General features: G+C 49.3%; 1 protein-coding gene across 4 annotated transcripts in view; it reads right to left on the bottom strand.

The window, feature by feature from the left end:
- The window catches only part of LOC118725799 (inositol-3-phosphate synthase 1), a 71,119-nt gene extending 54,897 nt beyond the window's left edge, over nucleotides 1-16,222 (bottom strand). The window contains exon 1 of one of the 4 annotated variants that reach the window (XM_045585829.1): nucleotides 15,900-16,222. In XM_045585829.1, the coding sequence (XP_045441785.1) occupies nucleotides 15,900-16,124 (225 nt within the window). In that variant the 5' untranslated portion in view covers nucleotides 16,125-16,222. The remainder of the gene's footprint in view (nucleotides 1-15,899) is intronic. The other 3 variants (XM_036449857.2, XM_036449858.2, XM_036449859.2) reach the window with 3 other exon arrangements.
- Between the last annotated feature and the right edge of the window lie 2,178 nt (nucleotides 16,223-18,400).

Here is an 18,400-nt window from a genome sequence, read left to right on the forward strand (position 1 = left end):
CTGTGCCAGTCTTGACGCAGTGCCGAGAAATGCTTCTGGGAAACCCAGGATTGAACAGGGTGGGAAGCATTCACATCTGCATGAAATCGGAGGGAGACAGCCAGCCTCCGAGTAGGTGCCCTCAGATATGAGGTTCAATTGAGTCTATGCCGACCACATGACCTGGGAGAGCCACCATCCCCAAGGCATCCCACCAGGAAATGCTTCGGTCCCACCCTGCAATGTGATGGCAAGTTGGCTGCCAGGGCTCCTGGGGCCACACACCACTGCCCGAGGGCCAGGGGTTCCTAAAACAGCCCACCCCACTAACACACTGAGTCCTCATGTCACACACTCATCCCAACACTGCAAGCCTGCAGACTGCAAGCTACTTCTGTAAAGGGCCAGAGAGTCAGTATCTCAGGCTTTGAGAGCCAGTCAGTTGCAAAGTCTGCTAGGGGCCTCAAATGCAGCCACAGATGTCCCAATAAAACTCTTTTTACAAACACAGGCAGTGGACCAGATTTGCCCTTCTAGCCATGGTTGACAGACTCATGGACTCTAAGATTGACAGCTTAAAAAAGAATGCTTGCCGAAACCGGTTTGGCTCAGTGGATAGAGCGTCGGCCTGCGGACTGAAAGGTTCCAGTTTCGATTCCGGTCAAGGGCATTTACCTTGGTTGCGGGCACATCCCCAGGAGCAAGTGTACAAGAGGCAGCTGATCGATGTTTCTCTCTCATCGATATTTCTAACTCTCTATTCCTCTCTCTCTTCCTCTCAATAAAAACTCAATAAAATATATTAGAAAGGAAGAAAGAAAGAAAAAAAGAAAGAATCCTTCATACAGTCCACTACATCAGAATCCTGATCCAATTCCGTCATTCTAACACTACAATGAACATGCTGAAAGCTTTGGTTTGGGGGGCCCACAACTATGGCAGCAACACTGAGCACAGCAGACTCAGCTCCCTTGGGGACAAAAAGAGGCCTGTGAGATCTACCACTAATCCCGCAGAGAAAGAGAGCAGCCAGGAGGGGGACTAGGCATGGGATCTGTCAGGACCTGAAGCAACACGACAGAGAGGCCACAGGTAAGAAGTCCCCATCAAGAAGGAAGTCACACTGAGCTCACCAGCTCTGGCCTCTGCGAGCCCGGCTGTCCTGACGCAGCGGTCCTTCTCCTTGTTGTAATGCTGGGCTGGAACCTTTACCCCACCCCTTCAGATGGGGAGAACCACAAGGTCCACAATAGGAAGTTGAATTTCCAAAAATATCACTTTTAAAAAAGGAAAAAGGCCCCCAGCTACAATAGTTTGGCTCACTGGGTAGAGCATCAGCCAGCAGACTGAAGGATCCCAGGTTTGATTCCAGTCAAGGGCACATGCCTGGGTTTTGGGCTCAATCACCAGTAGGAGGCATACAGGAGGCAGCCAATCAATGATTCCCTCTCATCATTGATGTTTCAATCTCTCCCTCTCCCTTTCTCTCTGAAATCAAGAAAAATCTACTTAAACAAACAAAACAAAAAAAGGAAAAAGGAACCTCCCAACCCACTTGCCCTCCTCAAGGTGGTAGAAGGGGAAGCCACCCAGAACCCTATGGTCCTGGCAGCACTGCCCCCACTAGAAAGAATGGCGACCACCCTTAAATGAGCCTACTTTGGACTATGGCCTGAAGACAGGCATGAGACCTGTGCAGGAGGAGGAGAGGCAGGAGGGCAGGAGCAGGGCACACCCTCCCTTGCTGAAGGACCCAAGCGGGCTACATCTGTCCACAGGGCAGAGAAAATTCCAGGACAGTGGCACAGCTCCCGCCTACCCAGTAACCCCCAAAGGGCAGTTCTTGACCTGCAGGGCTTCCAGGCCATTCCCACCTGGAAGAAAGCTCATTTCCTACACCATCACCTAGTAATCCACAGGGGGCACAGAGAGCTAAACCTCAAGTATAGGTTCTGCCCCATCTGAGCTCCTGACCATTAGCCTCAGAGCCCCGCCCTCTCCATCGCCCTCTGGACTGTTGTTGTTGTCTTGTGTGTGGGTGTTTTTTTGGGGGGAGGGGTGGGAGAGAGACACAGAAGTCCTGCTATGGAGGGTAAGAGGTGATAATGGCTGGGGAGAATGAGCCACCCAGGGCAAAGCCCATGTCACCGTTCCCCAGCTCTCAGCCCCCACAAGCGCACTGGGCCAGCAGTCGCTAACCGCTGGTCCGTGAGGTCTGAAAGGTTGGCGATTGCTGGCTTAAGGAAACCTTTGGGGCAGCTATCGCCAACCAGTGATCCACAGACCACTGGTGGTCCGTGAGGTCCAAAAGGTTGGTGACCACTGCTCTCGGCCACCAGAGGTACTTACTCCATCTTACAGACCACAGATCTGACTAGGGCTGGGCTCCTGTACCTCACTGCCATCTCCCCTCATCAGAGTGGGGCCAAATCGGCTGCTCCTGCCCTTCCTGTTATCTGCTCCCAGGTGACCTGTTTGTAACCTTCCCTCAGGCAGGACCTGAAGCCAGCCCAAGTCCACCTTAAGTGTGGGAGCCACCATGGCCCCGTTCAACTGGGGCCACCTGCAACCAGGAGAATCCTGAGCCCACTGATGATCAGCAGGTGTCAGAGGCCCTGCAGACCTTACCTCTCCTGAACAGTCACATTCACTTTAGTGTGTTTTAAAGGCTCTAAGAGCGAGGTCACACCCATTAGAATGGCCACCATAATAAAAATAGTAAAGAACTAGTGTTGTCAAGGATGTGGAGTAGTTAGAACCCTTATGCATTGCTGGTGGGAATGTTAAAACGGTGCAGTTACTATGGAAAACAGTCTGGCAGTTCCTCAGAAAAGTTAAACATAGAATGATCATATGATCCAGCCATTCCACTTCAGATTATATACCCAGGTCATGTACCCAGAAGAACTAAAAGCACTGTCTCAAAGAGATGTTTGTTTACACATCTACGTTCACAGCAGGATTATTTACAGCAGCCAAAAGGTGAAAGCAACCCAAATGTCCACTGACAAAATAAGTAGATAAACAAAACGTGGTCCATCCATGATGGATTATTCAACCACAAAAAGTATTTTTATTGATTTCAGAGGGTAAGGGAGAGGGAAAGAGAGACAGAAACATCAATGATGAGAGGGAATCATTGATTGGCTGCATCCTGGACCCCACCTACTGTGGATCGAGCCTGCAACCCGGGCATGTGCCCTTAACTGGAATTGAATCTGGGGCCTTTCACTCTGCTAGCTGACGCTCTATCCACCGAGCCAAACTTCTAGGGCAGGAAGGAAATTCTGACACCTGCTACAACATGGGTGAACCTTAAGAACATTTTGAGTGAAATAAGCCAGTCATAAAAAGGCAAATACTGTATGATTTTGCCTACATGAGGTCCCCAGAGTAGTCAGATTCATGGAATAGAGAAGCGGAATGGTGGGCGCCAGAGGCTAGGGAAGGGGGATAGGAGTTAGTGTTTAATGGGAACAGAGTTTCAGTTTGGGAAGGCGAACAAGTTCTGAAGATGGATGATGTGAACATATTTAATGCCACTGAATTGTACATTTTAAAATAATTAAGATAACAAATTTTGTTATATGTAGTTGATTACAATGAAAAACCAATTTTTAAAAAAATATATTTTATTTATTTTTTCAGAGACGAGGAGAGAGGGATAGAGAGCTAGAAACATCGATGAGAGAGAAACATCGACCAGCTGCCTCTTGCACACCCCCTACCAGGGATGTGCCCACAACCAAGACACATGCCCTTGACCGGAATCGAACCTGGGACCTTTCAGTCCTCAGACCGACGCTCTACCACTGAGCCAAACCGGTTTCGGTGAAAAACAATTTTTTTAATGCTCTGAGAGATCCCAGGTAATGACTCCCGCTGATTAGTCACAGCATTCCCAAGGCTTCCCTGATCTTTGCCAGTCATAGAATGGAGCCCAGAGTGGATTGACATGGAGGTGGAGTCGAGCACCCCACAGTGAACCTAGGAAGAGGCTGGAGCCATCTCCACTGCACAAAATCAGAGCAGCCACTGCTGCTAAGTCAGGCTTCTTTGCAAGAATTAACCTCAACTTCCTGTCCTGGCACCCCCCCACTGGGCCCTACCTCCAGTGCCACTCTCAGATCTCAGGCAGACATCACCAATCTTGGCTACTTACTGGTTTGACCTGTTTCCTAAAGGCACCTCCTGCCCTCAGAAAGCTGAGTTTCCTCCTTCTGGTGTCATCTGCTGTTGGTTGTCACCACTGTGCCCTCGGTTGACCGCCCTCACAGGGGCATGGGGACTACAGAGTGAGGTCTGAGCAGCCTGCCCACCAGTAAGTGCCAAGTTAGTCCGATAACCAGGACATGGGGGCCATGTGTATGTATCCAGGTGAGGGAAGAAGTGGGCCGGGACTCGTTAGGCCCGTCATTCCCGTGATTCCTTTGCCTGGGCCAGCGGGGCCTAGGATGATGAAGGAGACAGAACCTCCACTTCAAACCCCGAGGAAGAGCATTCTTAAGTGGAGGGGTCTGGCTCTTCCAGGCTGCCCTGTGATTCCCTAATATCCACATGCTGGAGCCTAACCTGGCGGCAGAGGAGCCACTTTACCCTAGACTCCAGGCTTGATTCTTCACATTCCCTCAGCAACAGCCACCAGCCCCGTGGACTCAGCAGGTACCCCAGACCCTACAGGACTGGCCAGAAACTTGGCCAGCACTTCCAAACCCTGTCCGCTGCCCACTCCATCATCACTGCCCCCCAGACTGCCGGAGGAATGGAGAAGGGGATGCACTGGAGGGCCCAGCTCTCTCCAATACACTGGGTGGGCTTCAGTAGGAAAGCTGCTAAAGGAACTGAGGGAAGCCCTGGCCAGGTAGTTCAGTTGGTTAGAGCATTATCCCAATACAAGGTTTTGGGTTTGATCCCTGGTCAGAGCACATACAAGAATCAACCAGACTGGCCACTGTGGCTCAGTGGTTGAGTGTTGACCTATGAGCCAGGGGGGGTCACAGTTTGTTTTCAGTTAGAGCACATATCCGGATTGCAGGCTTGGTTCCCAGTAGGGGGGGCCTACAGGAGGCAGCTGATCAATGATTCTCTCTCATGATTAATGTTTCTCCCAGTATCCTCACCTGTTGGTTGTCACCACTGTGACTATATATGTGTGTGTGTGTGTGTGTGTGTGTGTGTGTGTGTGGACACACACACACACTAGAAGCCCATTGCATAAAGATTTGTGCAATAGGCCTTCCTTCCCCCAGGTGCCAGCACCACTTTCCCTGACCTGGGACCCGGGCTTCCCTCGGCTGCTGATAAGCACCCAGGACCCGGACTTCCCTAGCAGCTCCGGCTTCATCTGGAAGGTCGTCTATTCTAATTAGCATATTATGTTTTTATTATTATAAATTACACAAGGACACCAGTGTGGTAACACAGTACCTGGACGCAAGACATAGCAATGTGCCAAGGGCCAACAGTAGCCATGGGATAGGGTATTTAGTTACTTTGCCAGTTTTCTATACTAAGCTATACTGCTTTTATAGTAACGAAATAAATCCCTGACAGAGTAACTCAGTGGTTAGAATGTTGTCCCAATACACCAAAGTTACAGGTTCAGTCCCCAGTCAAGGCACATACTAGAATCAACCAATGAATGCATACTAGAATCAACGAATACTAACTACTACTACATAAATAACTGGAACAACATATTGGTCTCCTCCACTCCCTTCCCTGTCTTTCTCCTTTCCTATCACTCCCCTCTCCCTCTCTCAAATCAATTTATTAGGGGGAAAAAATCAACTTTCTACATGTGTCACTTTTAAACAGGGGTTTGGTGAATCCATGAACTTTACAAACATGTGGGACTCCCTTTCCAGAGGGGCTGTGGCAAGTCACAAACCTGGCCCCTGACCAGATGGCTCAGCCATGGCCTGGAGGGACCAGGCCCGAGAATATAATTAGCATCAGACTCCATGCAGCCACTTGGTGTGGGGACAGGAGAGCTCCCCTCTGGACAGTTAATGTGGACACCAGCTTCTTTAATGAAATGTAAAGTGACAAGGAGATAAACTAAGATGGCAGCATAAGTAAACACCTGAACTTGATATCTTGTACAATCACTTCAAAACTAAAAGACAAAACGGACATCATCTAGAACCACAGGAAGGCTGGCTGAGTGGAAATTCTACAACTGGAAGGAAAGAAAAGCACACTGAGACTCAGAGGAGCTGCGGAAGTAAAGTGCAGAGGTACGGAGGCATGCGAGTGGAAAGGGCTGGCAACTGAGGACATGTTTGTCTTTCTCAATGGGAAAGGAGACACAAGCTCCCAACTGCTCTGAACTCCAGTTCTGGGAGAGACTCTGGGAACCTAGACTCACACAGAGAGAAACTGGACTGGCTGGCTTCGTGTGGAACTTGAGGGCAGCTTTCTCTCAGAGGTGCTTGCAGGGATTACTGAAGGACACTGAGACCTGGGGGCCTCTTAGAGCAGAGCTGACAGGAAGCCATTGCTGTTTGCTCCACCCTGAGACCCCGCCCCACCCAAGCTGTGCACAGAGGCTTTTGCATATGAATGTCCTGGTCCTTTGAAATCTAAAATTACCTAACAAACTGCAGCTGAGTCAGAGAGACCGTGAACATCCAAAAGAAGGCCCAAGGCCCCACAGCAGCTTGCATTGCTTCACAGCTGGACCTCATTTAGACATCTCCAAAACCCAAACAGAGAAATCTGCAGATCTCTCCATAGCTCCTGCTGGGTGGCCTCAGGCAGAGGCTAAATTAGCACCTCCTTGGAGATCCAAGAGCCAGTGTACCCAGTGGTCAGAGTGGGACCATCCAACAATTCTTCAGATCCATAAGGGACACACTCAGGGAGCAGACTCAGTGAGCACCAAAGATCCACTGAAGCAAGTCTTGCCCCATAAGGGTGTCTCCAGCATAGAAGTTCTCCCATCGTAGACACAGCTGATCCTCACAGCCAATTGGTGGGGAGATCAATTCCTCCCAGTGATACCAACAACAATCAAGGCTTAATAAAACAAGACTGTGGCCAAAACCAGTTTGGCTCAGTGGATAGAGCGTCGGCCTGCGGACTGAAAAGTCCCAGGTTCGATTCCGGTCAAGGGCATGTACCTTGGTTGTGGGCACATCCCCAGTAGGGGACGTGCAGGAGGCAGCTGATCGATGATTCTCTCTCATCGATGTTTCTAACTCTCTATTCCTCTCCCTTCCTCTCTGTGACAAATCAATAAAATGTATATTTAAAAAAATAAATAAGTAAATAATAAAACAAGACTGTGCACACAGCCCACAAAGGGGTGCACCAAGAGTGTCCACCTCAGGTAACTGGGAAGGCTGAGCCACTGGGCCTTATAGGACACCTAGCACACAAAGCCACTCTATCAACACAGGGAAACAGCCAAAATTCGGAGACAAAGAAACAGGTCACAAATGAAAGAAATGGAGGATATAGAGTTCAAGACCACAGTTGTAAGGTTTTTCAAGAATTTTCTAGAAACCACCAATAAATTTAGTGAGACCCTCAAGGATATGAAAAAGGACCAACTAGAAATTAAGCATGCATTGACTGAAATAAAAATATACAGAGATCCAATAGCAAACTAGAGGATCGCAAGAATCAAGTCAAAGATTTGAAATACAAAGAAGCAAAAACACCCAACTGGAAAAGCAAAAAGCAAAAAGAATCCAAAAATATGAAAGTAGTGAAAGGAGCCTCTGGGACAATTTCAAGCGTACCAACATCCGAATTATAGAGGTGCCAGAAGAAGAGAGAGAGAGCAAGATATTGAAAACCTATTTGAAGAAATAATAACAGAAAATTTCCCCCACCTGGTGAAAGAAAGACAAGTCCAGGAAGCGCAGAGAACTCTAAACAAAAGGAATCCAAAGAGGACCACACCGAGGCACATCATAATTTAAATGCCAAGAGCAAAAGACAAAGAGAATATTAAAAGCAGCAAGGGAAAACAGTTATCTACCCATAAGATTGCCAGCTGATTTCTCAACAGATACTAGGCATGCCAGACGGGAGTGGCAAGAAATATTCAAAGTGATGAACAACAAGAACCTACAGCCAAGATTATTCTACCCAGCAAAGCTATCATTCAGAATTGAAGGTCAGATAAAGAGCTTTACAGATAAAAAAAAGCTAAAGGAGTTCATCACTGCCAAACCAGTATTATATGAAATGCTGAAAGGTATTCTTTAAGAAGAGGAAGAAGTCCTAGAAAAACTAATTGCATTTGACAAAAAGCTGTTCCTAAAGTGTTAACTAAAATTTTTATTGGTAGTTCATCTCAGGATAAAATCTCACAACAGGAAATGAACCTAAAGCAGTCATATTATAGTGCAAAAAATTAAAATTTAAAAGCTATCAAGACTACATTATAAAATTTTCAAAAGCCTCCTAATATTTAAATAAAAAAAAGGGGGAAGGTAGAAGAATATAATGTAAGGAAAAATATCCTGAAAGTAAATTACATCTAGAAAATTTGTACTTTAGAAAATTAATTGTAATGCTACCAGCAAGACACCCATGAAACACACACATGGTGTCAAAACAAGCCAGAGGAAAATCATTTGGGCAAAAAATGAAAAAGGATCCCAAGTCAAATTTATAGAAAATATTTCTTTATTAACTTTTGGTTGAGAATATGTTTGTATATTTTCATAAAACTCCAAGACCATGTGGATTCTGGCAACAAAGAGGAATTGATAGTACTACTCCAACCATGAAGACAGAAGAGAAGCAGTCCAGAGATGGAAGTCGCTGATGACACCCCCATAATAGCAGTCAGCAGCTGCGTATCACTGCAGGTTGCCCAGGACCAAACCAGAGAGGGTTGGACCTGCATTACCACCATTTGCCCACCATCCAGAACTGAAATATCATTGCTGACATGTACACATAAGGAACTGTTTGACATTGAAATTGGGTCTCAAAAGAACTGGTGGCCCAGAAAGAAACTCTACAGACTGATTCATATGCCTTTTAGCATAACGATTATTGCTTGTCTCATTTTTTATTCTTATAAGTATATTTCCAGTAGGACATGATGTCATTCATCTAGGGGAAATGGTGAACAACATAGACTGATGAACAAGAATAGACCCAGAAATAAGGAGCCATTGGTCAGACTGTTGGACCTCACAGGGAGGGTGGGAATAAAAAGGAAAGATCAACCAAAGAACTTATGTGCACACATATGAGCCTAACCAGTGGTCAAGGACAATAGGGGGGTGGGGGCATGAGTGGGGGGGGGGGTAGGGGATTGGAATGGGGGGTTGAGGACAAATATGTGATACCTTAATCAATAAAGAAATTAAAAGAAGAAGAAGAAAAAGGTAAAGATAAAAATTATAAACAACCAATACATATCAACAAGTGAATCTAAAATCAAGTGAATAAAAAATCTGATGAACAGAATAAACTGGTGAATATAATAGGATCAGGGGCAGAGAAAGGGAGTGGGTTGACAATCCTTGGGGGGAAAGGAGTCTGGGGTGTGCGGAAAGAGACTGGACAAAAATCATACACCTATGGATAAGGACAGTGGGGCGAGGGATAAGGGCATGGGGTGGGGTGGGAACCAGGTGGAGGGGAGCTATGAGGGGGGTAGGGGGGAGGAACAACTGTAATAATCTGAACAATAAAGATTTATTTTTAAAAAATGTAGTGACTGCCAAAACCGGTTTGGCTCAGTGGTAGAGCGTCGGTCTGCGGACTGAAAGGTCCCGGGTTCGATTCCGGTCAAGGGCATGTACCTTGGTTGCAGGCACATCCCCGGTAGGGGGTGTGCAAGAGGCAGCTGGTCGATGTTTCTCTCTCATCGACATTTCTAGCTCTCTATCTCTCTCCCTTCCTCTCTGTAAAAAATCAATAAAATATATATATATTTAAAAAAAAAAAAAAAAATGTAGTGACAAAACAGCCACAAGTCATGGTTGTCTATATCACTCACTTGTTTGGGGGGGAAGAAGATATTCTCATAAGCATTTCTTTGTGTGCAGCTGGCGTGGCTCAGTGGTTGAGTGTCAACCTATGAACCAGGAGGTCATGGTTCGATGCCCAGATTCTAGATGAGGACACATGCCCAGTTGTGGACTCACACCCCACTGTGTGGATTTGTGCAAGAGGCAACTGATCATTGATTCTCTCTCATCATTGATGTTTCTATCTCTCCCTCTCCTTTTCTCTCTGAAATCAATAACAACAACAAAAAGTATGTGTGTGTGTGTGTGTGTGTGTGTGTGTGTGTATGTTTGTTTGTTTTTAAGTGTCCTTTGTGCTCTGGGCAGAGATATGTGCAGAGCAGCCACATATCTCTGGAGATGAGATCTTCTGGCTGTGCAGCTCAGACCAAGGAGAAAGTGGTAAAGGCAGAGAGAGTGGGGAATGAGGCCCTAAAAAAACAAGGACAGGGGATGCCAAACCCCGAAGGCACAGCATGGATTGCCAGCTGGGCCTTGCCAGGCCAAGGGACATGGCTCCTGCCACAGAGAAGCGGATTCCCAGAACAGGGTCTGCTCCAGCCCAGAGCCACGTACACAGAGAGAAGTGGCCTTGTTTTTCAAGGATTCATCAGGGATGTCACAATCCTGGAGTGATGTCAAAACTGCCTCAAGGGTTATGAACTCTGGCCTTGAAGATGAGTCAACAGAGGGTGGGTTTCAGAGAGGAGACTGCTGTTTACACACAATCCCTTTGGAGATCTGCATGCAGCTGGGAGGCTAGTCAGGGTTGTGATGGCAGGCAGGCTGGCTCCTACGGAAACCACCAGCACTCACCAGTGCCGGAGTGCTCCCAGTCTTCAGCATCTATGAGATATAAACATTCTGAAAGAGACTCACTCCGCCCAAAACTGCTCACTTTGAAACACACAAGCAAACTGAACCCTATGGCTCCCCGCCCACAGGGCCCAGCCAACCCCTCAGAGGGAGTATTGTGATTCCGCCTTTGGGGATTCCTTCCGGTGACTCCACCGCCCAGTCTCCACCCATTTCTTCACTGCTCCACCACAGGCCGAGGGACCAGAGGAAGTACCGTGTCCAGCTTGGTGCGGGTTACGCTCCTCTTTAGGCTTTCTTAGGGGCGGGGGCACAATACAGACCCAGATAGCTGCCTCGGGCATTTGCAGGGCCACTCAGGTTACCAACGCTCACAGGAGCCTGAACACTGGCATTTTAATTAGGACCCAGACCCCATATGTGACTGACTCCCTTTCACACTTGTGTCCCAGTGCCTCAAGATCCCTCCAACTTGAGAGGAAGCCTGGGCCAGTGAGGACAGTCTAAGTGACCTCGGGCACGCCACAGTGCTCCTCAGAGCCCAACTGCCCCCAAAGCACAGTGGGAACAATAAGCTAGCCCTCCTGCCAGTGTTGTCAAGAACGAAGGGTTTATAGGGCCTGGCCCACAGCCAGGAGGGGCAGTGCCACCTAGTCCTAAAGGTGAGCTATCTGTAAAGCAGACAAGGTGGCAAGAAGCTCCCCTGATAGGGCCAAGTGGGGCACCCCCCAGAAAGGGGAGCCGAGCCTGCCTCCCAGGGCCTTACTGTGGGAGGGGAACAGAAGCTAAATTAAGGCTCCTCCTGCCACCGGTGCCAGGCTGACATCCACGCAGCCGCTCCCTGAGCAGCAGCAAGCAGCACCCAACACAGATCCAGAACAGTCCAGGAGTCTTCACTGCAGACCTCCTGTACTCCCCCTTCCTGAGGACTAAGTCCTGCAGCCACCCTCCACAGCTTTCTGGGCCACTCTCCCACCCCCACCCCCACATGGCCTCTCCAGCCCCGTGCACCCAGCGTTCCTGGACCTCAGCTGTGGCATCTCCTAGAAGCACCGCTCTCAATCAGCACCCTTTCACGTCACCTGTCTCCATGCCATCATGTTGCTCCACTTTACTTCCTTCCTGACATTGGCCACTAACAAGTCCTTCGTGCTGATTTCTGTGCTGCCCTGTTCATTATGTCTCTTGCCTCTAGAATATCGGCTCCTGGCACTAGGGGCCGTCTTGGTCACTTGTGAATGTCCAACTCCTCAGCAATGGACTGTGTCCACACTTCCTCAGTCTTCTCTCCCAGAAGTAACCTATCACAGCATAAAAGGAGATCCACAGGGATAGCTCCTTCAGGACTCACTTGAATTTTTTAAAAATATATTTTATTGATTTTTACAGAGACAAAGAGAGAGGGATAGAGAGTTAGAAACATCGATGAGAGAGAAACATCCATCAGCTGCCTCCTGCACACACACCGCCCCCCCCCCCCCCACTGGGGATGTGCCCGCAACCAAGGTCCATGCCCTTGACCGGAATCGAACCTGGGACCTTTCAGTCCACAGGCTGACGCTCTATCCACTGAGCCAAACCGGTTTCGGCTCACTTGAATTTTTATATTCAAGGAGAAATTGCACAAAGCCCCAAATCTGGTTGGCTGGTGGCTGTGTGTATTACCGCGTCTTCACCTTCCATCAAATTCCAGGCAGGCCCTATACAGATCAGGGGCTCAGTCAGATTCGGGTGGATGTAAGAGCCCAGGCCCTCTGTCTCCAGGGCTCTGCTCTAACCTCCAGGCAGGGACTGGCTCTGGGTAGAGGCACCAAGTGTACACGAGAGATCAGGGATATGCTGAGGGGCACACATATGCCAAAGGATCCCCGCAGCCAAGAAAAGGAGGATTTGGAGCTCAGAGTGGGCCAGGTGCTGGGATCCTCAGAGCTGTGAGGAGAAGGATCTGGACTGGCAAGGGTCAGGCACTGCTCCAAGACCTCACACAGGTAGAGGTGAGATTCAAACCTAAAAAGGCTCCGGTCTCCAGGCTTCTTAGGCTCCTCCCTGGGCCCTCAATTTTTCTGAATAACAGCATGCTCCTCTCCACCCAGGAGAGGAAAAGGTGACCGAGCAACAGAGCCCACCAAATCCAACAATAACATGGCCAGGTGGTGAGGCATGTGCTCCAGGAAATGGCCAGGGGACCTGTCTCTGAGAGGCACATGAGGCTGTCTTGAAAGAAGGAACTATGGCTGAAACCGGTTTGCTCAGTGGATAGAGCGTCAGCCTGCGGACTGAAGGGTCCTGGGTTCGATTCCGGTCAAGGGCACATACTATGATTGCGGGCATATCTCCGGTGGGGGTGTGCAGGAGGCAGTTGATCAATGTTTCTGGCTCGCTCTCTCTCTCCCTTCCTCTCTGTAATGAATCAATAAAAAAAAATTTATAAAAAGAAGAAGGGCCAAAACAGGTTTGGCTCGGTGGTAGAGTGTCGGTCTGCGGACTGAAAGGTCCCAGGTTCGATTCCGGTCAAGGGCATGTACGTTGGTTGCGGGCACATCTCCAGGAGGGTGTGTGCAAGAGGCAGCTGGTCAATGTTTCTCTCTCATTGACGTTTCTAGCTCTCTGTCTCTCTCCCTTCCTCTCTGTAAAATATCAATAAAATATATTAAAAAAAAAAAAAAAAAAAAAGAAGAAGAAGGGACTGTGTCCACACTTCCTCAGTCTTCTCTCCGAAGTAACCCATCACAGCAAAAAAGGAGATCCACAGGAGTAGCTCCTTCAGGACTCACTTGAATTTTTATATTCAAGGAGAAGCTGCATGAAGCCCCAAGTCTGGATGGCTGGTGACTGTGTGTGTTACCACATCTTCACCCTCCACCAAATTCCAGGCAGGCCACTAGGTCTGCACAAAGGCAGCTCAGACTTCAGATCCCCGCTGGAGAGAGAAATCTCAGGGACTTCTACGGGAGCTGCTCCAACAGCTAGGATTACAGGAAGTTCCTGTCAGTCCCCTGCCACTTCTGAATTTGTACAAGCCTCTTCACAATTAAAAAGTAAAAACAAAAATCCTCTCCACCAATTGCCATTGGCAAACCATTTAACCACAGCACAAGAGAACAGGAAACTCGAGACACTCTTAACAAAGCTGCGCACCGAAGGTTTTGTTAATAACCAATTCGCTGTTCGTCTGGTCACACAAACAAATTCTTCAAGTCGCCGTCCCCGTGTCCAGCACCCAAAGGCACCTGCATTGCTCTCCTTTTAGCCCAGTCTAGCACATTGCCCAACGGGTATGATTCAATACAAAAATTGCCAAGTCACTTAAATTTCCAGACAGCTTCTGAGAAAAACACAAGTTTGGATCCCCCAAACTGAGGCCAGCAAGCCAAGTTGGCCAGGCTGGCTTGAAGAAGCTCTTTGAAGGAGTCCCTCCTAGCGACTGACTCTAACCTACACAGCTGGGCTCCGTGTGGAACCTGCCCGAGTCTGCAGTTACCTTCACCCTCACAAGAGGAAGATCTAGCCGTAGTCAGGGGATGTAAGCAACACCCTAAATTAAAAATAGCTGTGTGACAGCATGAGGTGAATGCACAGGCCGGCCTTCCGCAGGACCAATGGATCCGGCAAGGGCAGCATGACAGGGAAGGCGGGGCTCCTAACCCAAAGTGACCAGGTACCAAGTTCACCTTATTTACATGACTCATGAGCTCTCCCACAGCTGCCTCTAGGAAGTCTGCCTTCCCGCAGGACGAGTCACTCAGGATGGAATTCTGCAGGGAAGGGAGGCTCAAGCCAACCACTGGGCCCCTACCTCCTCCTCCTCCTTCCCTACAGGAGAGTGCCTCGGCCTCACCTTGAGGAATCTGTCTCACAAGATGAGAATTCGTTCTTACAAAAAAAGATATGGTTCCCACACAGTATTAAATATTTAATATGTAATATGTATTAATACTGATAATATGTGATTAAACACGGGAAGGGTGGACACCTGGGAAAGAAACAGGGGAAGAAATGCCCCGTTTAGCTAATGGTGCCGAACAAGTCCGGGGCAGGAAGAAAGCCACATTCCTTCCTAGTTAGTCTCTCTCCACACCCGCCCAAGGCCCCCTCATTCCGGGTATACACAAACACACACACACACACACACACACACACACACACGGACTGGGGCCTCCTCGGCCACCTCTGACTATAAAGGCCCCACTTTTCCAGGCAGGAGGAAAAGAGCTCCCCTAAACCACTTCCCCGCAGAACCTGATCCCTGGGCACCTGCCACTTCTGTCCTAACACAGACTGAGAGTGCCGTGTCACACACAGAAATGGGAAGAAGCAGGTCTGACCACAGACAGCCCCAGATGTGCCCCAAAGTCAGGCCTGAAAGAGGGTGCACGGCAGCCTCTTCCCCACCCCCTGCCCCAGGCCAGGTGGCAGAACTGAAACATCTTGAACTTCCCCCCAGATGGGCCCAAATGGACCCCTGAGAAGTTCAGTGTCAGCAGCCAGGTGCGGTGGCCAGAGCCCCCTCCCAGGTGCCCACCGCCGGCTTCCAGCCCACATACACAGCTGCTTCCCCACAAAACACTTCCACTCTCGGAAGGAGGGCTAATGAAACAGGGTCACATGGGGGAGGGGGAGCGAGGGGGGGGGTGGTTTCAGACAAACTACCAGTATCTGCCCAAATTCTGCTTCCCAAGAACCAAGAGTGATCCCTACTCCGGCGGCCTCACTGGAGAGACTCCAAGGCGGCACCCCCACACAAACGGAGCAGGACCCCACAGGTGCCTCCCTGGCCCATCCCACCAAGGACTCTGCCCGAGAAGCCTCACCCCCACCCCCTCCGCTCTCCCCCGGCCAGGTGAACAGAGAAGTTCCGGGTGGACAGGGAAGGATCCCGGCCGCCTCCAGGTGCCACACAAACGCCCCCCTGGCTCAGGCGCGCGAGTTCCGGCCCCACCGCCGACCTGGGCCTATCGCCAGTGCCGCCTCCCGAGACCCAGGAGGAACGTGATTCTCGCACCCTGCCGGCCCATGGGTCCACACACAGCACCCCGAACGCCGGAGCCCGCGCCCCGAGGCCCGGACGCCGGGCGAGGGACACGCGAGGCCGGCCTGCACCCCGCCGGCCCCACCGCTCACCTGGCTGGCGCGGTAGGTCTCAAAGGCTCTCAGGGCGCTGTCGGTGAGCTTCACGTGAAACACGGACACCTTGCTGCCGTCGCTCACCCGCCCGCACGACAGCCCGTAGCTCCGATCCTCCTTCAGTGCCGCCATCTTGCGACCATTGCTACCCGGCCCCCCTTCCCGGCTCCAGAGCGGTCGCGCCGGCCACGCCACGCCCCGCCGCCTGCTGACGTACTGCATTATTCATGAGGCGCTGCCCACGCCCTCTTCGGATCCGGCGAAGTTTACCGACGACGCCACACAGCCCGCCGACGTGCTGCATTATTCATGAGACGCGGCTGGCCACGCCCCCTGCAGCCTTCACGAAGCCCATAAGTCACCGCCCCGTCTCTGCATATTCATGAGACCTGGGTGGCCCACCTCCGGGGCGCACTTCCGCTCCTAGACTCCGCCCCGACACGCGCATAAGTCCAGACCCCGCTCATAAATATATTATTCGTTAAGTATGACTCAACGAGGCACGTCGAAGTCCCGCCCCACAAGCCACTGATGTGATGTATTATTTATGAGGTCTGTTTGGCTTCTAATGAGTCCTAATGAGTGGAGGGGGCGGGGCCGGCGCAAAACACGTGGAGGGCGGACCCAGTAGCTGGTCGGGAGGTTGGGCGTGGCCATGCAAATCAGCACGCATTGAATCCTGGGTTGGGTGGGTAGGGTGTAAGGTGGGTGAATAGGGTTAGACCTTCCACCCTTTACCCTTAGGGCTTTTAGGGGATTAGGAGAGCTGGTGAATTTTGCTCACGATGAGGTAAAATCTTTTAAGGGATAAAAATTTTACATCCCCAGGTGCCCTGACAGATGATTGTCCAGCATCCCCATCTTTAAAAAACGTTTTACATGTTACAAAATTAATCAAAGTGTAAAATTCAGTGGCATTTAGTATATTTACAATTCTGTGCAGCCACTATCATATCGAGTTCTAGAACACTTTAATCACTCAAAAAAGTAAACTCTATACCCACTAAGTCACTCCCCCCTGCCCCCTCCCCAGACCCTGGCAACCACTAATTTAATTTCTGTATCTATGGATTTGCTAATTCTGGATACAGGCAGTCCTCAGGTTACCTGGACTCCACATAGGTCGAAGATCGTTTCGTGGTTATGTTGCCATCTCCCATTTACTTATAAAAAAAAGTTTCATCATTTCAACATATGTACATATGTGCTTTATGCTTTTTATTATTTACCACAAGTAAAGGTCAGGAATTGTTACCTATTAATTTTTTTTACTGTTTCACTTCATTACTGCTGTGTATTTGCTTCATGCGAGTGTCGTAGGTGCTAGGTAGGTGGGTTCTGACTTACGTGCCATAGGAACAGATCTCTGATGTAACCCGAGGACCTACTGTATTTCCTATCCATAGGGTCATATGTGCCAGGCTTCTCTCAGCATTGTTTTTGAGCTTCATCCATGTTGTAGCCTGTATCAATGCTTCATTCCTCTTTATGGCCAAGTAGTAATACATTGTGTGGATTGACGATTTGTTTTATCTATTATCTGTTAATGACATCTGGGTTGTTTCCATTTTTCACTATTATGAATAGAGCTGCTATGAACATTCATGTAGAAGTTTTTGTATGGATGGATGTTTTCCCTTCTCTTGGGTCTACACCTAGGAGTGAAATTGCTAGGTTATTTGGCAATTCTATGTTTAACTTTTCAAAGAACTGCCAGACTGTATTCCATAGACACTGCCATTCAATCAGGCTCTCATTGCACAGATGGGAAACGAGGCTGAAGACAGGTGCTAGCTCGCCCAGGAAAACTCCCCCTGGGCTCCTGACCTGCGGAGCACTCTGGAGTAGTCAGTCTTCTTCCTCCCTTTAATTACAGGTGGTAGTCATAGGTTGAAGATTTTGAGGTAAGAAGGAAGATGAAGTTCAGGAACCTTCCATATGTCCCTGTCCAAGTGATCTTCTTAGTTCCAGGCCAGCACTACCATTCACTTACTCCCCTGACCATGAACTGCTGAGGACCTGTGCTCAATGCTTGGCATCCATGATTGCCTTTGGGGGCGGACACAGTGGTTTTCACCCATCAGCTAGAGAGGAAACTGAGGCTTGGAGAAGTTAAAAGAATTACACTGCAACCAGAGACTCCACTTTATACTCACTACCCCAGAGCCTCCCAACAGGACCCCCGGGACAACAGAGGAATCACCAAGCATTGATATATTCTCCAATTTGGTCTCTAAGAACTAGATCACCCAAGAAACTGAAAGCCAGTACATCTCTTTGGAGTAGCCCCTTGACACATCCTCTACCTAGCAAGCTCACTGTAGAATCTCTAGCCATAATATTGACTATGCTGCTGCTGCCCAGACAAGGGCTGTGAGCTCACTGTACTACAGACCCCTCCATTATTGGTCTCAAAGAAACACCCAATTAGGTCCCATCCAGGTCCCTGTTTTTAGTTAACAGAAACAAGACAGGATTGGGTAACAGGCATAGGGAGT

This window comes from Pipistrellus kuhlii, unplaced genomic scaffold (genome assembly GCF_014108245.1).
Source record: "Pipistrellus kuhlii isolate mPipKuh1 unplaced genomic scaffold, mPipKuh1.p scaffold_m20_p_21, whole genome shotgun sequence".
Classification (NCBI taxonomy): domain Eukaryota; kingdom Metazoa; phylum Chordata; class Mammalia; order Chiroptera; family Vespertilionidae; genus Pipistrellus; species Pipistrellus kuhlii.